The sequence below is a fragment of the Aethalodelphis obliquidens genome, unplaced genomic scaffold, assembly GCF_003676395.1.
Source record: "Aethalodelphis obliquidens isolate GAN/ISIS:26980383/991018 unplaced genomic scaffold, ASM367639v1 scaffold31, whole genome shotgun sequence".
Lineage (NCBI taxonomy): Eukaryota > Metazoa > Chordata > Mammalia > Artiodactyla > Delphinidae > Aethalodelphis > Aethalodelphis obliquidens.
This window is the reverse complement of record NW_020837975.1, coordinates 2,771,403-2,797,485: the sequence shown is the minus strand read 5'-3', so window position 1 is coordinate 2,797,485 and position 26,083 is coordinate 2,771,403. Positions and strand designations below refer to the sequence as shown.

The following is a 26,083-nucleotide window of genomic DNA, read 5'->3' as shown; positions in this document are numbered from 1 at the left end:
ATCCGCTCTCAGATATATCACACAACACAAACATGCATTAACGATGCCTCACTTAGTCTATGATGGCAGGACAGTCACCGTAACAAATTCCTGAAGATGACTGGACTAAATCGTGTTCAGGCTTAGCATATTCTTACTGTTCTTATTGGTGGGAAAAAGCATCTCACCTCGGCCCCTTCCCCTCGAGGGAAAAAAAAAAGACCTATAATATGGTCCTTCCCCTCCCCCAGCAAATAACTACAAATGTGCAGGAGACCCACCCACAGTTGTGTAACTGGGTGTAGACAGTCCTTTATGCTCATATTTGGGTACATAGTGTTGAAGAAACAAAGCCAAGAGCTCCAAGGTAGCAACAAGCTATAAAAGTAACTTTCCCTTTTCTCAAAAGGAGATGTATGAATTTACTTCCAATATTCTTCTTTTTTTTTTCCTACAAAGTGACTCTCTCCTACCAACAAGGCAGAAAGCAAAGAATGAGAAACACTATAAAGAACAGAAACATGTATATGTGTAACTGAATCACTTTGCTGTACACCTGAAACTAACACAACATTGTTAATCAACTATGCTCCAGTCCAGTATAAAAAAGAAATTAAAAAAAAAAGAAAAGAAACACTATAATTCACAGCAAGCTTTGTTAGGACTTCAAGATTAGAATCTAACGTGAGACATTAGAAGATACCTAATAAATTATAACTCTCACTTCTTCACAAAGAACAATTAACCCCATAACAGCCTCACAGACTTTACTAAACATAGAGAATAGTATTGATTTTGACAGAGTAACTCCTTCAGTTCCTATATTTAAGTGACCTTATGAGAGTAAATTGTAAGTAAATCTAGGGGCTAGATACCACCCTCCCCCACAAAAAAAAGGGGTGTGTGTGTGGGATGAATCAACTTATTTACTCTGGGAGAAAATAGTAAACTACTTCTTTCAGAGAATAACATGAGAATATGAATCTATCAATGAGCCAAAATAAAAGAGGTGCTGCAACAAAACAGAGGGACCTATCAGGAAACAAGAGATGGAGAGCACACAGCCACTGGTCCTGCACTGCAGGAGAAATCTCAGGGTAGGAGAAGGTCAGAGAATGCTGAGGGGAAGCTGATGAAGGAAGAATGCATCAGGTTCGCAGTAAGGGGAGGCTTTAATCAAAGCCCATCTTCTCCCGAGCCTCCTAGCCACAGCCCTGTTATTAGTGGGTCAGCAGCAGCCTGGAGGGAGGGAAGGAAACTGACATTTATTACATGCTTCCTAAATCTGGTGTGACAGGCACGTTCTCATCTGTTATCTCAAGACACCGGCCTCCCTCCCCGCTAGTATTCTAAATACACAGAAAAAATACACAGAAGAATACTAAAAAAGGTCACCGGATATGAACACTAACTCACATGCCTCTCGTGGATACAGATGCATTACCAGCCATGCATGTGAGCTCCCTATGGATTTTAAAATGTGATAATGTTTACAAGTCACCCACGTATGCCCTCAGAGTTCAAGTGTTTTAAGTTTATTTGGTAAGGTAAACAAGCAATTTGATTTTGCCTCACAAACTGAAATGTTTGTGACTTTTTAAAAAATGAACAACCATCAAGACTCTGTCTGTGTCTAGCCCATGGCCATACAAACCTTACCTGTGTACACACACACACACACACACACCCTCGTACCTCTGGGTTCTGCAGCCTGAGGGCAGACCAGGTTCTGAGAGAGAAAGAATCCCTAGTCAACACTAATCCAACTTCCTATGGGAACATTTCAAACCCTAAAGGGCCTCCTCCCAGTATTAAACCAGTCCAATCCAGTATAGCTTGTAAGGTGTGACTGAATCCAGGTAAGAGGCTGAATCACAGCCTCCAGGTCCTATTAAAGAAGATGACTCTGACCACGGCCTTACAGCCTAACCTTCCCAATTACAGTGTCTTTAAAGAATTAATAGAATGCTATAGGATGGTCCCATTAAATTCTAAATCCAAATGAACACAATGAACAAAAATCATTGCTACCCAACTGCACACTCAGAGAAGTGAAAAATTCCTGGCTGCCTAATTAGAAAATATTTAAATGGCATGCTTCTAAAACACAACCTGTTCCAAAAATGTTGTCTTACTTGGGTAATAGATTTAAAACATGCTTGTGAAAAGAATGCCAGGGGCTTGAAAAGGAGAGTTAAATAAATGAATGCGATAAATTAAGAACAAGAAGAGGACAAGCAGAAACTAGTGAGCTGAAATAATTTCTCTACAAAACACCCTCAGCATTTCAGTCCTGACATACTTATTAGTATCTTGACGTGTGGCCACCTGAGGCTCGCCTGGCCCCACTGCACAGTCTGTGCTCTTTGTTCTGGCCCGTGGGTGCCCATTCTTGCCTCTGCCTGTCGGACAGAAATGTTTTCACGCTGAGTGATGCTGGGCGCTGCTGAGTTGGAACTTGGCATTCATCAGTGTTCCAGGGCAGGGACTGATAAAGTCAGACAAGTTGGGGGCTGAATTCAAGCTGGAAATCAGAGCTTTATTTCTCAGAAAGGAAAAAGTCCATTTTCCTGTGTGTATGAGCATACTTGAGAGCACAGAAGTCTCAGTTGAACCCTCTACTGTTAACACCTGCCTCTAAAGAACGTGTGCTACTGTCAGGAATTTCACTCCTCTGTGTGTGTCTTAACTCCTGGTGACTTACCAATCTGGTGTCTAGAGGATACTCCTAGAATCCCCTGGCTATTGGTTCTCAGTTAATTCTACTTCATCCTCTCTCGCTTTTAAGCTCCTTACTCATCAAATGCTCTTGTGACATGCTTGTCATCTAAGTCCATCAAATCCAAGTCTGCTTTGTCATTCTTTCAAATGAAAAGTAAGGTAAGATATCTTACCAGTTGTGATTTTTGGTGAAAAGGTTTTAATATGCTTTAAAGAAAATTTAAACTATATAAACAAGCAGAAACTAGTATAGATATATGGTATTTTTATTATTTGAACCCTTTGCATGGAAAACTGAATATAACAAATAAACGTGCCTAGAAGGAATTAGGAACAGAATTTCCTAAGACAGAAGTAATATAAAAACAATGTATTTATCAGTGACCTATTTAAATAGAACCCACAGAACCATTCCTTGTAATCTTTTCTACTAAATCATATTACTTTATCATCCTTACTATTGAAACCGAGCAGGACCCTGGGGCTCCTGGGCAAGGAAGCTTTTCTGTCCCGCGTCTCTTGTCTGTAGGGAACAGATTACAGCCTCCATGATCTTCCCTGAGTCCCAAAGGGCAGATTCGAACAGCTGCCAATCAGGGAAGGGAGGGGGATGCAGAGACAAGAGAGGGCCAGCCCTGGGGCAGCGTCCTGGTTCCTCCTCAAGGGATACACATATCAATATCTTTGAGCTCTTTACAGAACTAAAACCCCCAATAAATGGAAGGTGTCAGCATTCTTCATTCCAGAGAAGACCCCCTGAGGCCAGATTAAAGGAACCAGAGAAGCTAATCAAGATTAGGAGATCACCTGCGACCAGATTAAAGGAGTGCAGGCCCTGCACACACCCTAATCTTATCAGCAACCCCACCCTTGTACCACTGCTATAAAACTCCTCACCAAATCCTCCTGGGATGGGACACGCAGTTTTGAGGGGCACAAGTCCGCTGTGGCCCCCTTTACCTGGCAGAGCAATAAAGCTATTCTTTCCTACTCTACCTGGCAGAGCAATAAAGCTATTCTTTCCTACTCTACCCAAAACCCTGTCTCTGAGATTCAGTTTGGCACCGGCGCACAGAGGCTGAGTTTTCAGCATCACTATCCATTGCACAATCCAGGCTATCCACCCTCTGTAGGATAACACGACACACTAAAACTACAGAATAGTCCATTTGTGATTTTCCTCTTACTGGTACTAAGTATTTTAATGTTCTCTTATTATCTACAACTTTCCTCACTACATTACAGTTGTTGGTGATGCTATTTTCAGAGATGGCTGATTCTAAGTTAAACAATTAATGCTGTCCTCATTAATTTCTTACAAGGGACCAAGATCTTAGCTGGCAGTTATATATGATACTGCTCATTTGGTCATCTTGTAAGCAGATAGGGTAGGGGGTCCCCGGAGAAAGAGAACCAGGCAAGGCTTTCTTTATGTAAGAGGAGCCATTTTTGGTCTAAGCCATTTTGTGATATAAGACTGGCCACAGTGCTTGCCCTTGAACAGATCTCAGTAATTAATGATCTTAATGGAACAAAAGAAAGCAGAAACATTGCCTGTTATCAGGCAAGAGAAGTAACAATAGCAAAGATAATATATCAGTTGTAAAGATTCCCAGTTCTGTTTCAATGGTGAAGATGAGCCTGAAATGCTCAACCACCAGATAAACTAGAACCTAAGGGATAACGATGGTGACCTTTTCTGACCCTTGTGACTTCAATCAACTAAAGCTTGGGCTCTGTCCACCACCCAAGCCCCTTCATGAATATGCATGTACTGCTAGCTTAAAACTTCCCCAATTTTGCTGTTTGTGGAGACACTGCTTCTGGAAAGATCTCCAGTGTTCTCCTTACTTGCTGCAAGTAAAATAAATCCTTCCCGATCTTTGGTTTGGTTGTGTCTTTTGGCTGGACACCCACCAAAAGGCAAACCCAGTTTTCAGGTAACAATTTCTTAAATCCATCAAGAATTTTCACATGTCTTTGCTGAATATCATTAGTTTTCAAGGATGCACTACCACAGCTTCTCTGGCCAAAAGTTCCATTTCTTGATATGCAGTCTGCCTACAGGAAATTACCTAAGTATTTACATGGAAGTATACGAGGACTTGAGAACCCAGAGCAATCACCTCCATTATTTAAAAGTGTATGTGATATGGAGCACGTGAGTTACCTTCTGAGCCTCAGTTTAATAATTTAACAATTTGATAACAAATTGATAACAATGGAAATAGTGCCATCTATTTCACAGGACTGTGATAATTTTAAAAGCTACCATATATTAAAAACAGGCAGGACAGGAATTAATACCTGGTCAACATTCTGCATCTATTTCCTGGGTACCTGCTATGTGACAGTTACTTTCTTTTTACCTCCATGGAACATTCTTAGTGTGTAACATCTATAAATCAGTCTTATGAAAATTTCTCTTCATTTTTATTTCATATAGTAGTTCTTTCGAAAAAAAGAATTTTAGAAAATTAAGCTTCTATGGAACTTTTAGAATAAAAGTTAGTAAATTGTTAGTAAAGTGCTGTTTACTGGGGTTAACAAACACGCTCTCCACTTTCAAAAGTCATAATGTATAAGGGGACACTAATAGAAATATGCTAGACAATCACGTGCTTGACTCACAACTGTTGACAGTATTCACATCAATACAGAATCTGAAGGATGCTATTACCTTCCCATTTCAGATCTTAATTCTAAACCTTAGAAGATACTAAATGCAGTTGGCCCTCTGTATCTACGGTTTCTGCATCCTCAAATTCAACTAACCATGGATCAAAAATATTTGAAAAAAAATTCCAGAAAGTTCCAAAAAGCAAAACTTGAATTTGCCGTGTGCTGGCAACTATGTACACAGCATTTCCATTGTATTAGGTATTAGAAGTAACCTAGAGATGATTTAAAGTATATGGAGGATGTGTGAGGTTATATGCAAACACTTCACCATGCTACGTAGGGGACTTGAGCATCCACAGATTTTGTTATCTGCGGGGGTCCTAAAGCCAACCCCCCCGGCAGATACCAGGGGACAATTGTACACAAAAACCTTACTAAATCAGTTATTACAAATAATACTGGTTTACTCTTAAATGATAAACACTATTTTCCTTCTCATCTCCAGAGAAATCTCTCGCATTCTATCTACTGCAGGTGACCTTGTCACATCGGAGTACCATAACCCTCTTTCCATCCACTGCCTCAATCACGAGGTTGTTTCCTGTGAAGCCCTCCTTCCCTCTTAAGGGCCTTCTCAACAAAGTATCCTATATGGTTAGACTTGGCATCTGAGTAGAAACCAAACCCATGTGCCACCTCAGATGATTTTTATTACAGAAGTCAAGTAAAATTCATATAAATAATAAAACTTTCTATCTGAAAAAATCCAAAAAGCCCAATGAAGTGGGTATATTTCCAGAGCGAATCCAAATAAATACATTACAAAATTTAAGAGAATAATTATCAAGTAAAAACAACTGCTAAGTAAAACACTACTCTCTAAATGTGATTAGTACTGCCCAATAGCCAAAAATCCGCTAACAGTGATTTCATAATTGTTCATAACTTTGTCTCCTTTGTTCCTAGAGTAAATCAAGGCTCTCACCAAAGAAAACCATGTGGAGCTCAACGCCACCTGCTTAATTCTTACACATACTAGGAAAAAAAAGTACTCATTTGTTTTTTAAGTAAAGAGAAAGGCCCAAGAACTTACAAAAAATACAGTTCTACAGATGAAAGATTTCTTCTAGTAAAAGAAACCACAGTAATTCTAGGCATAGGGTAACTGAACAAAACTTCAGCAACAAAGATATCTTCGAAGTATTTAAACCTGATATTCAGTATTTTTACCATGAACTCCAACAAGGGAAAACAAAGCACACTAGGAAATCCAAGTTCAAAGTTAAAGCTAAACATACTACTATATACAAAATAGACAGTACACAGAACTCTACACAATATTTCATAATAACCTATAAGGGAAAAGAATCTGAAAAAGAATAGATACATATGCAGCTGAATCACTTTTCTGTACACCTAAAACTAACACGTTGTTAATCAACTATACTTCCATTAAAAAAAAAAAAGTTAAAGCTAAGCAATGTTCTAAAATGATCACTCTGTCAAAATAAAAGTTCAAAACAAATCACTTTCACAAGATCCAAATCTTCTCCTAAAGCAACGTGAGTTCTGTAACATTAAACAGGAAATTTTAGGATCTGTGACACAGCAGTGACTTATTTAAGTATAAAAACGCACAGCAGGTATATACCAATTGGTACTCATAATCCTTCCTAAGTATTGAAGAGACAATGCCTGGAGATCAGTTGTTTTTAAAAGTCAATTATTTTAGAAGAATAGCTGGCTTCTAAATGTTTTGCTTCTAAGCTAAAAAACTTCAGAGAGCAGAGCACACCCTCAAAATGCATCGTGACACACATCCTTTGGTGTAACAATCCAAATACTGTCATTCAAAGGCTAAGAAGACCTTTCCACCCCAGGTACAGAACAGGTGAGACTTGACGGCCTGTGTTCTAAGTCACATGGGACACAGTGTGATCATCACACTGTCTGTGACCATGAAGCCCTCTTGGCACCGTGTCCCTCAAGGAGAGCTGGCACTTTACTCTGGGCAAGCACAGGATTTTCTTTTTAACTCAGCAATCTACACCTACCTCTACTGAAATGTTGTCCTGTAAAGGAAGCAGACTATGACAGCGCTTAAAGGGGACTCTTGGGTGTGGACCCATGGGAGACTCAGTTCAGTTCTATAGATGTCAAAGTCTCCAAAATATAAAAGAGTGGGGAGAAAGGGGAGAGAAAGGAAAGGAAGAAAGAGAAAGGGAGAGATGGGGTTCCAGGCAAACAGACTGGGTGAGAATCTATCTCTGCAAGCTGGTAGCAGTGTGACCCTGGCTAACCTGAAGTTCCCCATCTATAAAAGTGGGTGACAGCAGCTCCTGCTTTATGGGACTCTGGGAGATGAGTGAGATAACATAAGGAAAGCATTTAACAGAATGCCTCACATGCAGAAAGTTATCAAAATAAGACCTATTCCGCCTATTGTTTTTATTGCAATCCAATAAGTTTGTCAGTTTAGTGAGTTACTCTATTTGGGAAGATATTCAGTTCTTCAACGACATGACATAATCCTTGCAAAACTAAGAAAAATAACGGAGATCAAAACATCATTTTCAGTAAAGAATTTCCAGGAATTTCATTTTTTGTAAGGCAATAGGAGTGTGGACTCAACAGGCAAGTACCTGGGTTTGAATCCCAAGCCTGATACTCGATGGTTTTGTGACCTGAAGCAAGTATTTACTCTGGTCTCAGTTTCTGTCTGTAACTCAGGGAGGACAAGATTCCCTTAGGGATGCTGTGTGGCCTGAGTGAATGAACATATGTAAACTGCTTAGGACAGCACCTGGCACTTAGTAGGTGCTACGTCAGTGTTAACTCAGATCTTGGGGTTAACAATTCTCACCGGGAAACTGATTACCACCCCGAAGTTGGCCATCATTAAACCCAGCTGCTTACTAGAGTAACTAGATGAGGACGCTATGATATGGAAACTTGTGAGGCTTAGTCTGAACCTTGACCTCACTAATCATCAGTTCTCTACATACACAATCTTGGTCCTCCACCTACAGATTCTACGTATCAGAGCTTACTCTCCACTAAGTCACTGACAAAATCCAAAGACACACCATAGCTCTGTGTATCTGAGTGACGATCTCTGGGTAGAGGAAATGTGATTGTTTTTTCACTTGTCTGTATTTCTAATGTTCTGCCATACACATTCAGTGCTTGTCTAATAATAAAAGGTTATTTTAAAATTTGGAAATGAAAGAAACACTTCTCAGATTTGTCAAAGGGGGAAAAAACCCAACAAATTCCATACCTGTATTTATGAATGATGGCATTAAATAGTTTTCCATCTCTCCAGCAGGTGGTGAAATTTTCACACTGAATCCCCACATAACCCTCTGTGGCCTGCTGTGTCCACAGTAACAATCTCTCTTTTGCAGACATGTCTTCTGACTCACCAGTAACATGGATATCAGATATCTAAATGGAACAGAAAACATTAAACCATTAGGAAGGAAGGAAACTAACACAGATTAAGAACCTACTATGTGCCAAGCACTTTACAAGTGCTGTTTCACTTAATCCTCCTAACTCTCACTTGTAAGAGGAGTATATTTTCCCCATTTTACATATAGGGAAACTGAGTTTCAAAGAGGTTAACAGATGGAAAAGTCAGATTTAACCCAAGCATCTCATTTATTTTTCATTCCAAAATGTCCCAGTGTTGAAAATTCTCCATTCCACTTTACTAATTAGATCTGTTCAAACAACTTAAGCACATGTTTTTCCAAGTTCAAATGGATCAAAGCAGAACCTACAAATTAATCTACGTTACTGCCTGCAGAGAACTTGATCCAACAGGTATTCTGTGTAAAGAACAGAAAAGGAAAACAGCACCCTCTCCAATTAACCACATTACATAACTATTTGGCTTGAGGTCTCTCTAATTTTCTCATGAATCCTCATTCAGCTTACTCAATGGGAAACTTTTATCAAATAATTTTCCCTATACTTTGTTTTCATTAATTTTTTAAAGTCTCTTCCATTAAACGATAATAAAACAGGTCCCCAGTTCACACGATTTACATCTGCAAGTCGCCCTTTGATAAGGGTCCTACTTAACCTGCTGATGATGACATTAAGGCACCAAGTGACCTCGGCAGGGGTCACACAGTGATTTCCAAACTGGGAGTAACACCGGCAAACTGTTCCCTCAGCCAGTGCAGGAGCAAAGCCAGGGGATCAAGAGGACAGGCGGCCATCCAGGGTCAGATGGGAAGCAAAATGGAGGGGGGGGGCAAGTCATCCTGCACCAGGAAGAAAATCCCTGAAGTCATGACACTGGCCCCAGTCCTGGCCGCTAGTCCCATAGCTTTGAACACGTCATTTTACATCTGTGAGTCAACATTCTCATCTATGAGGAGGAAGGAGGCAGAAGCAGATAATGTTCAAGACTCTTTTCAGTCTAAACTCTGAGAGGCTAAGACACTGTAAAAACAACACAGAAGGCAAAGGTCCAAACAGGCAGTCAGGCAACTGAAAGTAGAAAACCCAGACCAAAGATAGCCCTTAGTCTAGAAAGGTGAATGGATAAAGAAGATGTGGCACATATATACACACACACACACACACGCACACACACGCACGCACGCGTGCACACACAGTGGAATATTACTCAGCTGTAAAAAAAGAATGAAATAATGCCATTTGCAGCAATATGGATGGACCTAGAGATTATCATACTAAGCGAATTAAGTCAGACAGAGAAAGACAAATACCATAATGATATCACTTATATGTGGAGTCTAAAATATGGCACAAATGAAGTTATCTACAAAACAGAAACAGACTCAAAGACACAGAGGACAGACTTGTGGTTACCAAGGGGAGGGGCGGTGGGGGAGGGATGGACTGGGAGTTTGGAATTAGCAGATGCAAACTATTACACATAGAATGGAAAAACAACAAGGTCCTACTGTATATAGCACAGGGAACTATATTCAATATCCTGTGATAAACCATAATAAAAAATATGAAAAATAATATATATGTATAATAACTGAGTCACTTTGATCTACAGCAGAAATTAACATGACATTGTCAATCAACTATACTTCAATAACATTTAAAAAAATAAAATAAAACAAAGAAAGCCTTTTACACTGGCCATTGCTTGGTGCAAACAGAAAGCCCTTTATTCCTACCGCTGCTCCAGGAGCCAGAGGACTAGAAGCCAACCCAGGGACGTGGGGAAGGAACACGTGGCAGTTAAGCCCACCCTAGGCCTACCAGCTCTGCCAGCACCCCGTGGAAGGGATATAGGCCCACACGCCTCTCTCCATCCGGTACTGGGTGAGACAGCCGTTCCAGGGAGCTCACACCCAGACACAGCCGGAGCAAGGCTCCCCACACAGGGCCAGTATTTGAAAGTGCAGGTATACCTCAATTTAGTCATCTTTCCTAGGAATCTGTGCTCATCTCCACAGCACAGGAAAGAACTGTGTGCATGAACATGTTATATAGGATATATGGGAAGGATTTCTTTTTGTTTGTTTTTGTTTTCATTTTATTGAAGTATAGTTGATTTACAAGGCTGTGTTAGTTTCAGGTGTACAGCAAAGTGATTCAGTTACATATTTATATATTCTTTTCCAGATTCTTTTCCCTTATAGATTATTATAAGATAGTGAGTACAGTTCCCTGTGCTATAAGGTAGGTCCTTGTTGGTTATCTCTTTTATATATAGTAGTGTATATCTATTAATCCCGAATTCCTAATTTATCCTTCCCCCCGCCTCTCCCCTTTGGTAATTTTTTTTTTAAAACATGGGGGAAAAAAAAGAGCAGAAACATCGCCCAACTTCCAACTGACATTCTGCCCTAAAATCATGCTGGCGAGCCTTTCCAGCACATCCCAGGAGTTCAAATCCCATCTCTACCACCTACATGTTCAAGTTACTTATCTGCTTTAAGATCGTTCTCTCACTTGTAAAACAAGGATGATAACAGTCATTACACTGTGTTGTGCAAATTCAACAACACGGACACAGAGTAATGCCTGGCACACAGTAAGTACACTTTCAATTTGTTGGCTATTTTATTGCTATGGTTATTCTTTTTTTTTGACAAAGGGAGAAGCAAATACTTGGCTTTATTATTCTCCCAATTCTCTTAGGAAAAGAGTAAAAGATAAAAGTTTTCAAATTTGTTGCCTCAGACCAACTGAAATCTCTGAAAACAAGGTTCAGAGAAACAAATCTAGGAAACTGTAAATGAAAAGTTGAACCTCTATGCAAAATTTCACAAGAGCCTTTACAGATTATAAAATCAGCTTCTTTTGGACTTGTGGTTGCCAAGGGGGAGGAGAGTGGGGGAAGGATGGACTGGGAGTTTTGGATTAGCAGATGCAAATTAGAATATATATGATGGATATAAGCAACAAGGTCCTACTGTATAATAAATAGCACAGGGAACTATATCCAATATCCTATGATAAACCATAATGGAAAAGTATATAAAAATGTATATATGTATAACTGAGTCACTTTGCTGTACAGCAGAAATGAACACAACATTGTTAATCAACTATACTTCAATAAAATTAAAATATATATATATATATATATAAAATCAGCTGCTTCTGGGAACCCTAAGAACACAGGAGCTACGTGGGTGATATTTATAGCTATATGAAGAAAGGGGCGATAGCTGGGCAGAGGCGGGGACTGGTTTCTGCCGGGTCAAGAACGTTCCACGCCAGTCCAGTCACAAAGGTAACTACCTATTAACAAGGGCTGCCAAAACATTTCAACCACAGGGTTAAGTTTAATAGTTGCAGCGCTGCCCAGCACATCCAGGGAAAGATATTAAGAAGAAGAGTTTAGAGGTCTGAATATGGCTAAACATCAACCAGGAGAAAATAATATATTTTATTAAATAAGTTCCCGAAAGTTCCCAAATCATATTTCAGCACGTTATTCTCACACACACTGTATCAGACCATTACACATGCATACACTGATTCAAAAGCTATAGTTTTAAAGGGTATTTCAAATATGTTCTGAACCAAACTTTAACATATCGAAGACCACTATCACGTTTAGTCTTTCAGCTTCTCCTGGGATTTCCAATTAACTGAGTAGTAACCCCACAGGGAAATCAAGGCATTTTTAGATATACTGTTACCACTAGCCACTACCTATCTGAGTCTATCAAACTTTTCATGATACGGTGTAAACAAAATTAAAAAGCAAAATAAACCAAACGCTAAACGTTGTTAAGTCTGCCGTTGCCACTCATGACTCCTAATGTAAAATCTGTGCATTCAGCAAAACAGCCTGACTCTTCCATCAAGGGCAGGCCACGTGGGATTCTAGGAAGTAACCACGGCTCCTCCCTTCGAATCCTGGAGGCACACAGAGAGCAGAGATGGTTTCAATTCCTGATGCCTGCATTCAAATCCCAACTGCAACCACTAAGAGGAATAAGACCCAGAGCTACTCAACGTGGATGGACCTAGAGATTATCATACTAAGTGAAGTAAATCAGACAGGGAAAGATAAATATATGATATAGCTTATTTATGGAATCTAAAAAAAATGATACAAAGGAACTTATTTACAAAACAGAAAGAAACTCGCAGGCATAGAAAACAAACATGGTTACCAAAGGGGAAAGGGGGGGAGGGATAAATTAAGAGTTTGGGAGTAACAGATACACACGACTATATATAAAAGAGATAAACGACAAGGACCTACTGTACAGCACAAGGAACTCTATTCAATATCTTGTAATAACCTGTAATGGAAAAGAATCTAAAAAAGAATATATATAAATATATGTATACTTGAATCACTTTGCTTTACACCTACAACCAACACCACATGGTAAATTAACTATCCTTCAATTAAAACAAAGAAAAGATTCTCCTCATTTTTAAAACTTACATGATGCCATAATAACATCTTCCTCCTGGAGCAGTTCTAAAGTTTAGACAAGATAATCTGCACTATCTCAGCACAGGACCTGGCAGATAGAAAACTCTACAAATGTCAGCTTCTCCCACAAGTTCATGAGCAGTATTTGCTGCTTCAAGCCTCTCACCAGCGATCTGTCAGCTCGCATCTAACACAAACAAGATCGTTTAGACCCAAGTTCCTTTCGAAACTGGAAGCCCTCATGCTTCTCATCCGGGTCACTGCTGCTGCCCCCCAAGTGCCAGTTCTTCCTCTCACTGAGCCTCTCCGGCCACGTTTCATCTCTGCTTCATCTCCCAGACCCAGACTGTCTCCACTCCCAACTTTCCGGAAGTATCTCTTCCACGGGAAACCAAGTCCGCCTCAGCATCATTACCCTGCCCCGCTTCTGCCTTTTTACTGAAACCCAGGCCCCGCCACTGCACTGCGTTAACTCAAGTCCTGGACACCACTGGGCCCACGGGCAGGGCATGTGTTTCGAACGCTCCCAGTGAAAACCAGTAGTTTTCAAACCATTATCCATGGGCACAAAGACCTTGCCTTCACACAGCAGGTCATTCTTGTGCCACCACCTTCCTGCTGTCCTCAAGATAACCCACACTCCCCAGCAGTCTGACACCGGGCTGGCTGTCCCCGTCTGCATCCAGGGCCCCATCCTCACAGGCCTTTGTCTTCCCTCCATGTCAGCCGGTCACACACACCTGTGGCCACAGCCTGGATCTTGTCACCTTGAACCCAACTTAGTCCACTTCAGGTCTGTACCTTCTGATAGCAATGTCCATTCTTCCAGTACTTTCATTCCTTAACTCCAGCTGGACCAACCACCAGGCTCAGCAACATCTCACATTCCTCCACTGGCCTGATTCTGCCCCGTCTCTGAGCCCTCTGCTCTCTTTACCTCCTTCTCCATTCGGTTTGCACCACATGATCCATCACTTCAACCACCATCCTCAACTCCCTCACTCCGTCCTCACCTTGCAACCACCCAGCCAAACCTCAACCCTGATCCAGGCAGCGGTATGTCTTCTCCAACCCTGCCCTGAGTCTTCTCCACCCCTGCCCTGAGTATACACCTGAACTAGAGGAAACCATACCACCACGTGGACTACTGCCTCCACGAATCCCAGCTCTGATCTCAGCCGGGGGCTCCAGGAAACTTGCCTTTTCTTTTCAGTGTCCTAAACAGCTGGTTTTTCTATCCCTCACAGCATCTCTGCCAACTCTTCCCGAAATGCCTGAAACTCGTACCCCACCCCCTCTTCTTTCCACATCTGGCATCACTTTTTCATCTTCTTTACAGAGAAAACAGTGACACACATAAGAGCCCCCTCACTGTCCCACCTTGTCACCCTTGACCTTTGCTTCCTCCTGACCTGCTTCCCTCCTGTGAATCCTCCACCTCCTGGGGTGGGGGTCTCACTATCAGTGACCATCCCCTCACCTGGGTCTTTTGCTCTGAGTATATAAGATGCCCAAGGCTCTTCCATCCTAAAATAAATAAAAACAAATAACCCTCATAAACCCAGTTTCCTCTGTACTTAGCACCAACTCTCTTCTCAGTAAAGCAACTGGAAAAAAAAACCATTCTGTGTTTTATAATCTTTATTATCTTTACTCCTCAACCCGTCCAGACTTGGCTTCCACCCCAAACACTCCACGAAAAGTAAGGAGAGGTGACCAGATAAAAAGGGAGGGAGTTCTTGCTCATGATTCTGTTTTCTCAGGAAAGAAGGAAATTAGACGGTTGGTGGAACGTCACAGAGGAAGTGGTGGGCACAGGAGGGGATGAGGCGCTGAGAGACGGCACAGGGTCATCGGTCTCTCCTCCAGTTCCCCATCCTGACCTTGCCGAGGCAGCAGTTCTGCCAAACCTGCTCATCTGCGAATTCCCCACGAACCTGGGGAGACCGAAGTACCTGATTCCAGGGATGCATGAGCTGCCCCAAGACTGTCTTCAAGGGAGAATAGGGTCTTATAGCCCCATTTCTTCTGTTTCCCCATGGCCAACGATGAGCTGAAGCAACTATTATCTTTACTCAGGACCATCGCCTCTAGTCTCCAGTGTCAATACCAACAATACCGGGCTCAGGAGAGCTTCCCCTTCCTCTGGAACTAAGCCTCAGTGTCGGGACGAGTAACAGCCTCCTAACCAGCTGCACTGGACCACGTCTGCCCTGCTCTCACTCCGCAGGCACATTAATCCAGGTCAGTCTTGGCTGGTCTGCCCAGACCCAAGCCATTCTCCTTCTATTCCACGATCAAACCATACGAACGTCAGACCATGCGGACTAAACACTCCCTCTCTCCTCGGGTCCTCTGTTCAGGCTACTTCTCCCCTTGGAACATCCTCCCCATACCCTGCCCAACGTGGTCAGACTAGGTGCTCACTTACCATCTGCTGAGTAAGGGGTGGGAGACAGAGAGGGAAGGGGGAGGAAGGAAGGGAGGGAGGGAGGGAAGGAGGGAAAGGAGGAAAGAGGGAAGGAGGGAGGGAAGGGGGAGGAAAGGAGAGGAGGGGGGAGGGAAGGGGGAGGAAGGAAGGGAGGGAGGGAAGGAGGGAGGAGGGAGGGAGGAGGGAGGAGGGAGGGGGGAGGGGGGGGGGAGGGAGGAGGGAGGAGGGTGGGGGAGGCGGGGAGGAAAGATCAGAAAAACGTGTCACGTTTTCATTTGGTATGAATGGGTTTTAGTCTCTCATGTAAACCTTGTCATCTTAGAAAGTAAATGGCTGCCAATTAAGCTCACTTTGCAATCATCACCAAACACCCCGACCACTGCCCAGAAGTGCCCAGGCGGTGAGCCCAGCCCCGGAGATTACTCTCCAGAGCCCTGACCAATCCCCATTTCTCTGGGTGTGTCCGCCTCTGTGTCTCCAGCCGCCCATCACCCCCTTTTGCGTACTCCTGGCCCCACGTGTCCCCATGTCTGTGTCTCGTGGCCCCACGTCCCTGGGTGTCTCTGTGGCCTGGGTGGGCCTTTCTGAGGTGGCTGCCCCACGCTCCCCCTCCTGCTGCCCCAGTCCTGCACACAGTGTTATTTATGCCCCCCCCAGCCCGTGACAGCCACCGCCATGCCCCTCACAGTGTCCCAAGGGAGGAGGGGCATCCCTGCCAGGAGCCCTCTGCCCATCTCCCTCCCTGCCTCGCAAGCCCCCGCCCACCACCCTCACGTGGCTCACATTCAACTGCCGGAAGTTTTGCTGTCAATAAAACGTTTGAGGATCGCAAAAAAAAAAAAAAAAAAAAAAAGTGAGAGCCCCACATTACCTAAGTGTTATCGAAATCATTTCTGTAAAACAGTTTCATAAACTTGACCCAGGACATAGCCTTGAAATGCCTTTTCAATGGAAGAAAACAAGCCATCACCCCCCATCTGAGAGTTCACTCCCAGCTGACAGCAGACTGGCCCGCTACCTGCTGCGGGAATCGCCACAGCCTCCTGATTCTGGTCAGCTGAGGCTGCAAGCCTGGAAGTCCTCTGAGTAAAGTCAATGGCACTAGATGACTGGGCAACAGCCACACCTGATTTTTATGGATGTTGTCATGGTTCTGGCATGCAGGGAGGGGAGGGCACACCAACAGCCAACTTCCAAAGCTGACGCACATACTCCCTAGGAGACTATTCACATTTTTATTTATTTTATTCTATACTAGGCAAATATGCAACTTAAAAAAATTTTTTAAATAACTATAATTTATTGAAAAGGTTAAAAAGTTAATCAAATTTACTATTTAAATAATCGACATGTGACACCAGAAAGGCAATGTCTCTGAGGTTAAGAGAACTGAGAAATTTAACTTAGAGAGGCTATAAAAATAGTAAAGGATTAAGGAATCCGGGGAACTCAAACTGGAAGGTCACAAAGCCCTCTGGCAACTCCCTGGTTTCACTGGTGAACAAGCTGAGGCCAAAGGAGGTGAGGGGACTGGCCCAGGGTCTCAGCACTCGAACAGGAAGGGGCCGAGGGGATGGACCTATGTCTCCTAAATTCCAACTCAGAATTTGCAAGAGGAGAGTGAAATCTCTCCTTCATATTTAGAAAAGAAATCTACCCGTACAACTCAGACTGATCTTTCCTCAGGAGGCCCAGTGGGTGCTCACTCTTCAATGCTGGAGAGATGTCTGCACCCGGGTTGGGTTAGGGTTAGGGGTAGCCCCCAGCTCCCCTCAACCCTAAGGTCAAGACCCTTCCCCTGGAGCTTCCTAGCCTCTACACTGGCAAAGCAGCTGCTACAGAGAACACTTCTCATTTTCAGAGGAGGACCCACCCCTGGATCTCTCACAGGAACCAAACGTCAGGGTTCACAGAGGTTCCCTCACTAGACTAGACACACGCCCTTGACTGCCAGCCTCGCCACAGAGCAGCAGAGCTGTCCCTAGATTCACGTCCTTCCTCTTCTCCCAGAGCTGCTGCAATAGGCCCTCTGGATGCATCTGGACTGAGCTGCAAATAAACATATTAGTTTTACGACTCGGTCCCTCCCAGGGGTTACTTCTGTCAACCAAGAGGTTGACAGAATTTTAAGCTAATGGTGGAATTAGAGAACACACTCTCTGACACGGTATAGGTATTCACTAAACATCTGCTGAAGAAACAGTCAAAAGAAGAATGGACCTGGGGGATGAGAGGCAGCTCTGCTGGTGCAGAAGGATACCTTATGTCCAAGGAAAGAAAGAAGTGCTCTTCACAACAGATGGTCACAACATGTGTCCCCTTTTTAACAGGAGCAGAAGACAGTGGTGAGACAGAAGTTATAAAGCGCCTACAACCTCCTGTCTTTCTCCCACATACTACTTCATTGAATCCTCAGAACAAGAAACCATCCTAGTTCACAGACATGGGAAGTATGACCTGCATTAAATGTAAGTCTTCTGGTTTCTCCAAAGAAGACATACAGATGACCAATAGGCACATGAAAAGATGCTCAACATCGTTAATTATTAGAGAAATGCAAATCAAAACTACAATGAGGCACCACCTCACACCAGTCAGAATGACCATCATTAAAAAGTCTACAGGGACTTCCCTGGTGGCACAATGGTTAAGAATCTGCCAGCCAATGCAGGGGACACAGGTTCAAGCCCTGGTCTGGGAAGATCCCACAAGTCGCGGAGCAACTTAGCCCATGTGCCACAACTATTGAGCCTGTGCTCTAGAGCCCGTGAGCCACAACTACTGAAGCCCATGAGCCTAGAGCCAGTGCTCCGCAACAAGAGAAGCCACCGCAATGAGAAGCCCACGCGCCACAACTAGAGAAAGTCTGTGTGCAGCAACGAAGACCCAACGCAGCCAAAAATAGATAAATAAAGTCTACAAATAACAAATGCTGGAGAGGGTGTGGAGAAAAGGGAACCCTTCTACACTGTTGGTGGGAATGTAAGTTGTTGCAGCCACTGTGGAAAAGAGTATGGAGGTTCCTCAGAAAACTACAATAGAATTACCATATGATCCAGCAATCCCACACCTGGGCATATATCCAGACAAAATTATAATTCAAAAAGATATATGTACCTCTATGTTCACAGCAGCACTGTTCACAGTAGCCAAGACATGGGAACAACCTAAATGTCCATCAACAAATGAATGAATAAAAAAGATGTGGTACATATACACAATGGAATACTACTCAGCCATGAAAAAGAACAAAATAATGCCATTTGCGGCAACATGGATGCAACTAGAGATTATCATACTAAGTGAAGTAAGTCAGAAGGAGAAAGACAAATAACATATGTTATCACTTATATGTGGAATCTGAAATAGGACACAAATGAACCTATCTACAAAACAGAAACAGACTCATGGACATGCAGAACAGATTGGTGGTTGCCAAGGGGGAGGGGGTTGGGGGAGGGATGAAGTGGGAGGTTGGGATTAGCAGATGTAAGCTTTTATGTATAGAATGCATAAACAACAAGGTCCTACTGTGTAGCACAGAGAACTATATTCAATATCCTGTGATAAACCATAATGGAAAAGAATATAAAAAAGAATGTATGTATAACTGAATCACTTTGCTGTACAGCAGAAATTAACACAACATTTAAATCAACCATATTTCAATTAAAAAAATAAAACTTAAAAAGAAAATTTTAAGTCCTCTGACTCAAGAGCTCCTAAGTCCCCTTTCCTCTGCTACACCCAATCGGTAGCGACGCCCTACAGCATTTCAGGAAGAGTTTTATCTATCAATGAACCAGCTCATTTTACAGAAGGAAAAACTGATTTAAGGGATACACAGTGGATATGGGAATGGTAGTTGTCAAATGTTCTCCCTGCAGAACCCAAATCCCTACTGGCTAGTCACGAGTATCATCCAGGGAATTTCAGTTCCTTCATATAGTTTTGTTAAAATAAACGACAGTTTATACTCTAATTGAGAGAGTTCAGGTATTAACAAGGATGAAAGCAGCAGGTTGGAAAAGGTGATCTCAAGATGCTTCCACCTCTTTTAACGTAATTATTTCAAGAGTGAAAGTTTATCATTGGGAGCAAGGTTGTTGCAGAGCTGTAGAGGGTTGTGACCCATGTTCCATCCCCGACCCCACCGCTTACTGGGCCTTGGTTTCCTCTCATCAAGATGCCGAGACGCACACATGGTTCAGAATGGTGCCTGCCCCACATGAGTGGAAGTGACTACACCAGACTGAGGATTATTCCCTACATTTTTTTGCTCACATTGCTTGACACTGTATTCAGGCAAAAGCAAATTCCACATTGAATGTGTCAAAACACTCAAATATTTCCAAGCCAAGATGTTTGCTTCCAAAGATAATCTCTTTAACAATGTTTCAACTATTTTGGCAGAAACCAATGTAATCAACACATTTTTAGAGTCTGCTTCCAAGTTTCAAAAATGTGTGAAAAGGCTCCACAAAATATTCTTAACTGTAAAGACAGCACACATATTTTGAAAATGCTATCTGGTTAAAAACTGCCTTCCTAAAAGGAAGAGTTAAATTGAGGATAAAAGTAAAAAGTTGATAAAGTTCAAGTGCTAATGCTCTACGTTGATGGCTACCTTTAGCAAATGCTCATTTATTTCTTATTCAAATTATGGGGGAAAACTAACACAGATATGACTATATTTCTTGTATAGTAAAGGATTTTAAACTTGGCATGTCCTTCATTTAACTGAAAAGATAGAGGCATTCTATTGCTGATAGAGATCCAATTCTGTGCAATGATTTTATAACTAAACTTTCACAAACTGGGTCATGAAATCCAAATGAAGACTAGAAATTTAAAAATCTATAAACTCATTTTCATTAAAAAAGATGAAATGGTTCAGAAAGAAATGTTAGTCAACTATAAACCAAATGACCTTTGCTTTCAAGATCTATAGAGCAAAGCTACCGTGGAAAAGTAGAAATATTTAGATTTCACCCTAGTCCTTGAATTCTAAGCACGATTCTATAGCTTAAGATTCACAGAAGACTTGGTTAAAGAAAAAAATACTGAATAAATATTACATTTCAGTGAGGTTGAATATTAATGTATTATTCTAACATTTTGAGATACCTCTCAATTATTTTGTTTTTATAATTTAGAAAGTCAATGAATGAAAATATCTAACCCATCATTACTCAGATGCTGATAATGTAATTTGTACACTATCCACACCCTTCGCCACCCTTTCCTCCTTGGCTTCTCTCCTGTATGTCACTGCCCTGTTTACTGCAGTTCACCAAAGGATGAAAAGGAACATGAAAAGAGTTTAGTGTTCAGTAGTTAACACAGCTATATGACAGGGTGGGACGTTAAAATGACAACAGTCCCCCTTATCCACAGTTTTGCTTTCCGTGGTTTCAATAACCAAAGTCAAACACGGTCCAAAAATATTCAATGGAAAATTCCCAGAATAAGCAATTCTTAAGTTTTAAATGGCACAACATTCTGGGGAGCAGGATGAGATCTTGCACCATACCGGTCTGCCCCACCCCCAACAGGAATCATCTCACTAGTCACTTCGTATATGTCTTGGTTATCAGACTGACTGTTGCGGTATCCCACTGCTTGTGTTCAAGGAACCCTTATTTTACTTAATAACTTAATAACAAAGTGCAAAAGCAGTGATGCTGGCAACTTGGATAGTCTCCTAATGTACCTAATGTATAAACTTTATCATAGGTATGTAAGTACAGGAAAAAGCACAGTACATACACAGAGGGTTCAGTACTATCCAGTTTCAGGCCTCCACTGGGAGCCTTGGAATGTATCCCCTGCAGGTAAAGGGGGAACAACTATATTAAGCATCCTCATCCCCAAAGCCTTTCAGGTGACTAAGTTTATAGCCACGGTCCCCATCATTTATAATGAACAAACAATGGGATATAAGTGCTTAGTGTTGGTTCAGTATATAACAGGTGCCTAATAAATGTTTGGTAGAGGAATCAAAGAAGTGACGGATGGAGGAAGGGGTGAAAACACTCAACAGAAAGGTATGCAATGAAATGCATGGATTTGTAGGAATTTAAAAGTGAAAGAGCTGTATGTGGGGAAAGGTAGGGAAATGACATCAGTTCAAAGTTCAGCTTGGAGATAATTGTGGGTGAGATCCAAGCCCTTCCACGTCCTGGCTGAGTGACTTGAGCAAGTCACTACGTCTCCTGAGGCTCTATGTCCTCCTCTGTAAGTGCAGCAAACAACAGAACCATTTCATGATGGTTAAACAGCACAGTGGGGGGTGTCTGGCATGCAGTAGGACTCCACAAATACCATGCCTAATAACAGTCGTGTCGTCATCCAGTCCCACATCCTCCTTTTCTGGAAAATGAAGCCGAGACCCGGAGAAATGAAGAAGGCATCCAAGGCACACAGCTCTCTGGTGGCAAAGCTTGGCGAGAACTCACACCTCCTGCCTCCAGGCCCGTGATCCACGCTGCTTGTCAGAAAACCCATGATGAGGAGAAAATGAAGGGTGAAGCTGGTTCTCAGAACTTAGCATGTTTTCAAGAAACATGTGAGAGGGCTCCTGAAACATATGCAGTGCTCTCACATTCCGTCATAAGATATTCTGATACAGTTAAATCCAGGGTAAAGCTTCATCTGGAGATGATTCTAGCACCACAGGGACCCTGGGGTCCACTTGAGAATATGAAGAGTAACGAGCACCCTAGCCACAGTCTTGACCATCAGAATCATTGGCCCACGGTGATCCATTATATTAGAATCACTAGAGTTGACATCCGGGCACCTATATTTTTCTTTTAATATTTATTTTATTTATTTATTTTCTTTATCTTTTTTTTTGTTTTTTATTTTTTGGCTGCATCGGGTCTTAGTTGCAGCACGCAGGATCTTTTGTTGCAGCACACAGGCTTCTCTAGTTGTGGTGCACGGGCTTCTCTCTAGTTGTGACATGCAGGTTTTCTCTCCAGTTGTGGTGCACGGGCTTCTCTCTAGTTGTGGTGCACAGTCTTCTCTCTAGTTGTGGCATGCGAGTTTTCTCTCTCTAGTTGTGGTGCGTGGGCTCCAGAGCAAGTGGGCTCTCTAGTTTGCTGCAGGTGAGCTCTCTAGTTGAGGCACGCAAGCTCAGTAGTTGTGGCACACGGGCTTAGGTGACACCAAGCATGTGGGTTCTTAGTTCCCCAACCAGGATTGAACCCTCATTCCCTGCACTGGAAGGTGGATTCTTTACCATTGGTAAGTCCCCAGGCACCTATATTTTTAAAAGCTCCTTAGGTGACACTTACATGTGGTCTGTTAGAGAACCAATGACCTATAAATAGAGAAAACAACAATCTTGGCTGAGAGCAACATCACAAGACTGGGAAGAGGTGGGATTTGTGAAACTCAAGAAGAAGAATGCTTTGTGGGCACAGCTCGAGGGGAAAGGCAGGACTCCCCGTCACAAGTCCGGGAAGCATGTGAGTCAGACAAAGAAGGGGCCCTGCACAAGGTGCAGACCCTGAGCTCATCACTCCCTGTCCCCAAATGTGCTCTGCCTCTGCCACCTCTGTTGGCAACACTCATCCTCCCCAGATGAACATCAGCTCTTATAAACATCAACCCCTGTTCCAAGTTCACAGCATCTCCTTCAGAACTCTGACAGCTCATCAAAGTAGGATGCTGTGTCATCATTTAAACTCAGCTACTCCCATCTGCTGTGTTCCCTTAAGGACCTTATTTAACCTGAGTTTCCATTTCTTCCTTCCAAAGAGGAACTGTCTATTTCACCTATTTAATACACTTGTTAAGAATGATCAAAAGACACAACGTGTCTGAAAGTGTTTTTCCACTTCCAAAGCAATATGCAAATCTAAGATGCTTCCTTTGTTTACTTACACCTCTTTACCCTAGTGAAGTTTTCACAGGTTATGAGATTTACATTCAGTAGATGCCCAAGAAGGGGCGGCTGAGTCTGCTCCACAGAACCCCAGGGCCTGGAGGGCCACCCGAGGTTGGCTTACGATGGCAAGGATTAAAGAGGAGGTGGGCTGGTCACCTAGACTAAGAATGACAAATATCACAGGACCTGGGAAGTTCAAGTCAGAGGCTTAAACTAAGTCTAAGCTTAAGATAAGTTCAAAGAATTGTGCAATATTCTACTTTGGAGATTAACCCAAACGTCACTGAGCCCAACCGTGCACACACAAATGAATGAGTAAAAATGACTCAAATAGAGAAGATATGGAAAAGATTTTGAAGGGACAATGTCTTGCAAAGGAATGCTGGCTAACAGGCCATTTCTGGGATGGAATACTAGTGAAGGGGCTGAGAGCTCTCATTTGCATCCAATTCTGCAATGAAAAATGGAGAATCCAATGCAAGATAAAGAGGGCCGTGCACAGTTCTAACCAAAGATAATTAGGCAGAGTCCACCTCCAAAGTACCGGGAAGAGTGCATTTACGAGCAGCCAAGCTGTTGGTCTGACTCTGCCACCAGTCTTTATCTGGACCACGGGGAAGTTAAGATATCAAACTCCTCAGATAAAATAAAGACTATCCCTCATCAAAAAGTCTACAAACAATAAATGCTGGAGGAGGTGTGGAGAAAAGCGAACCCTCCTACACTATTGGTAGGAATGTAAGTTGGTGCAGCCACTAAGGAGAACAGAAATGGAGGTTCCTCAAAAAACTAAAAACAGAGCTACCATATGATCCAGCAATCCCACTCCTGGACATATATCCGGAGAAAACCATAATTCAAAAAGATACATGCAACCCAATGTTCATAGCAGCACTATTTACAATAGCCAAGATATGGAAACAACCTAAATGTCCATCAACAGAGGAATGGATAAAGAAGATATGGTACATATATACAATGGAATATTATTCAGCCATTAAAAGGAATGAAATAATGCCATGTGCAGCAACATGGATGGACCTAGAGATTATCATACTAACTGAAGTAAGTCAGAGAGAGAAAGACAAATATATGATACCACTTACATGTGGAATCTAAAAAAATTGATACAAATGAACTTATTTACAAAACAGAAACCGACTCACAAACTTAGAAAACAAATTTATGGTTGCCAAAGGGGAAAGTGGGGGGAATGGATAAATTAGGAGTTGTGGATTAACATATACACACTACTATATATAAAATAGATAATCGACAAGGACCTACGGTATAGCACAGGGAACTCTACTCAATATTCTATAATAAACTTAAATGGGAAAAGAATCTGAAAAACAATGGATATATATAAATATATAACTGAATCACTTTGCTGTACACCTGAAACTAATACAACATTGTAAATCAACCATACTCCAATATAAAATAAAAAAATTTTAAAAAGTGAAAAAAAATAAGGATTATCTCATTCAGCATTTCCCTAGAAGATAAGAGGCTTTAAGTACCTCCATATCACAATTATTTAACAAATCTGACTGACAGGTTTATGACCTATTTTCACATGTATTTTCTATTGAAGTTTCAAAAATCATTAGCTACACAAAGTAGAAAGAAGGGGTAAAATCCTTGGCATGAGTATAATTCAAGTGGGAAAAAAGGCTTATGCACCACTAGGAAACAGATTTTATGAGTTTCCACTAATGAAAACATGTGAGGCTTACTTGAAGCCAAATTATGCAAAAAACAGATGGAAAACATATGTGAGCAAAGCAAGTGGTTACATTCATAAACACACAGCAGCCAAGCGGCTTTCTTTTTCACTGACCTTCATGCCAGGCCTACATAGACAAGGCCTAGACCGGATGCTTTCTTTTTAAATGTAACCACTGTAAAATGTAAATAGAATGCACGACATAACATTGGCAAGCCGCGTTGGTGGATACAAACAGGGGAACCAGCTTCAGGAGGACAAGCGGCCAAGGCCAATGATGACTGCACACCTAGACCCTACTAAAACCTCATCTGACCACTGGGTCAAGGATCTCTGCCCAGCAATACAACGATCTTGCCATGAATGTTTCATGTTCCATATACCACTTAACGTCCAGATTTTTTCCTAAAAGGCAAAGTTAGGAACAGCTTAAATGAAAAAGCCATCAGCTGCCAAGTGGTACCACGTACAGGACGTTGCTTGGGTGATGCACTTCTCAGGCAAGTAAATCAATATTCACTTACGTTTTAAAGACAAGTAAAAACCCCAGAGAAGCAACTTATCTAAAGCTAAATATCCATGTTAGGAATAAAGATCACAACTTCCTGGCAGCCTGAGTCATATTCAGATTCCTATGACCCGTTGCCCAAGTGAGTTCTGATTTTAGACTTGGCCGGGGAGTAACTCACGTAACAAAGAGACAGAATAGATTTGGGAAGTTTCATCTGTGCCTGTCACCCCCAAAGCACGCACGCACACACACACACACACACACACACACACACACACACACACACACAC

At 42.1% G+C, this 26,083-nt stretch overlaps 1 protein-coding gene across 19 annotated transcripts in view; it reads right to left on the bottom strand.

The window, feature by feature from the left end:
• Positions 1-26,083, bottom strand: part of DST (dystonin) — a 497,966-nt gene that overhangs the window by 202,089 nt on the left and 269,794 nt on the right. For all 19 annotated transcript variants that reach the window (XM_027126879.1, XM_027126873.1, XM_027126884.1 and 16 more), the window contains one exon: positions 8,603-8,769. In XM_027126879.1, the coding sequence (XP_026982680.1) occupies positions 8,603-8,769 (167 nt within the window). The remainder of the gene's footprint in view (positions 1-8,602; positions 8,770-26,083) is intronic.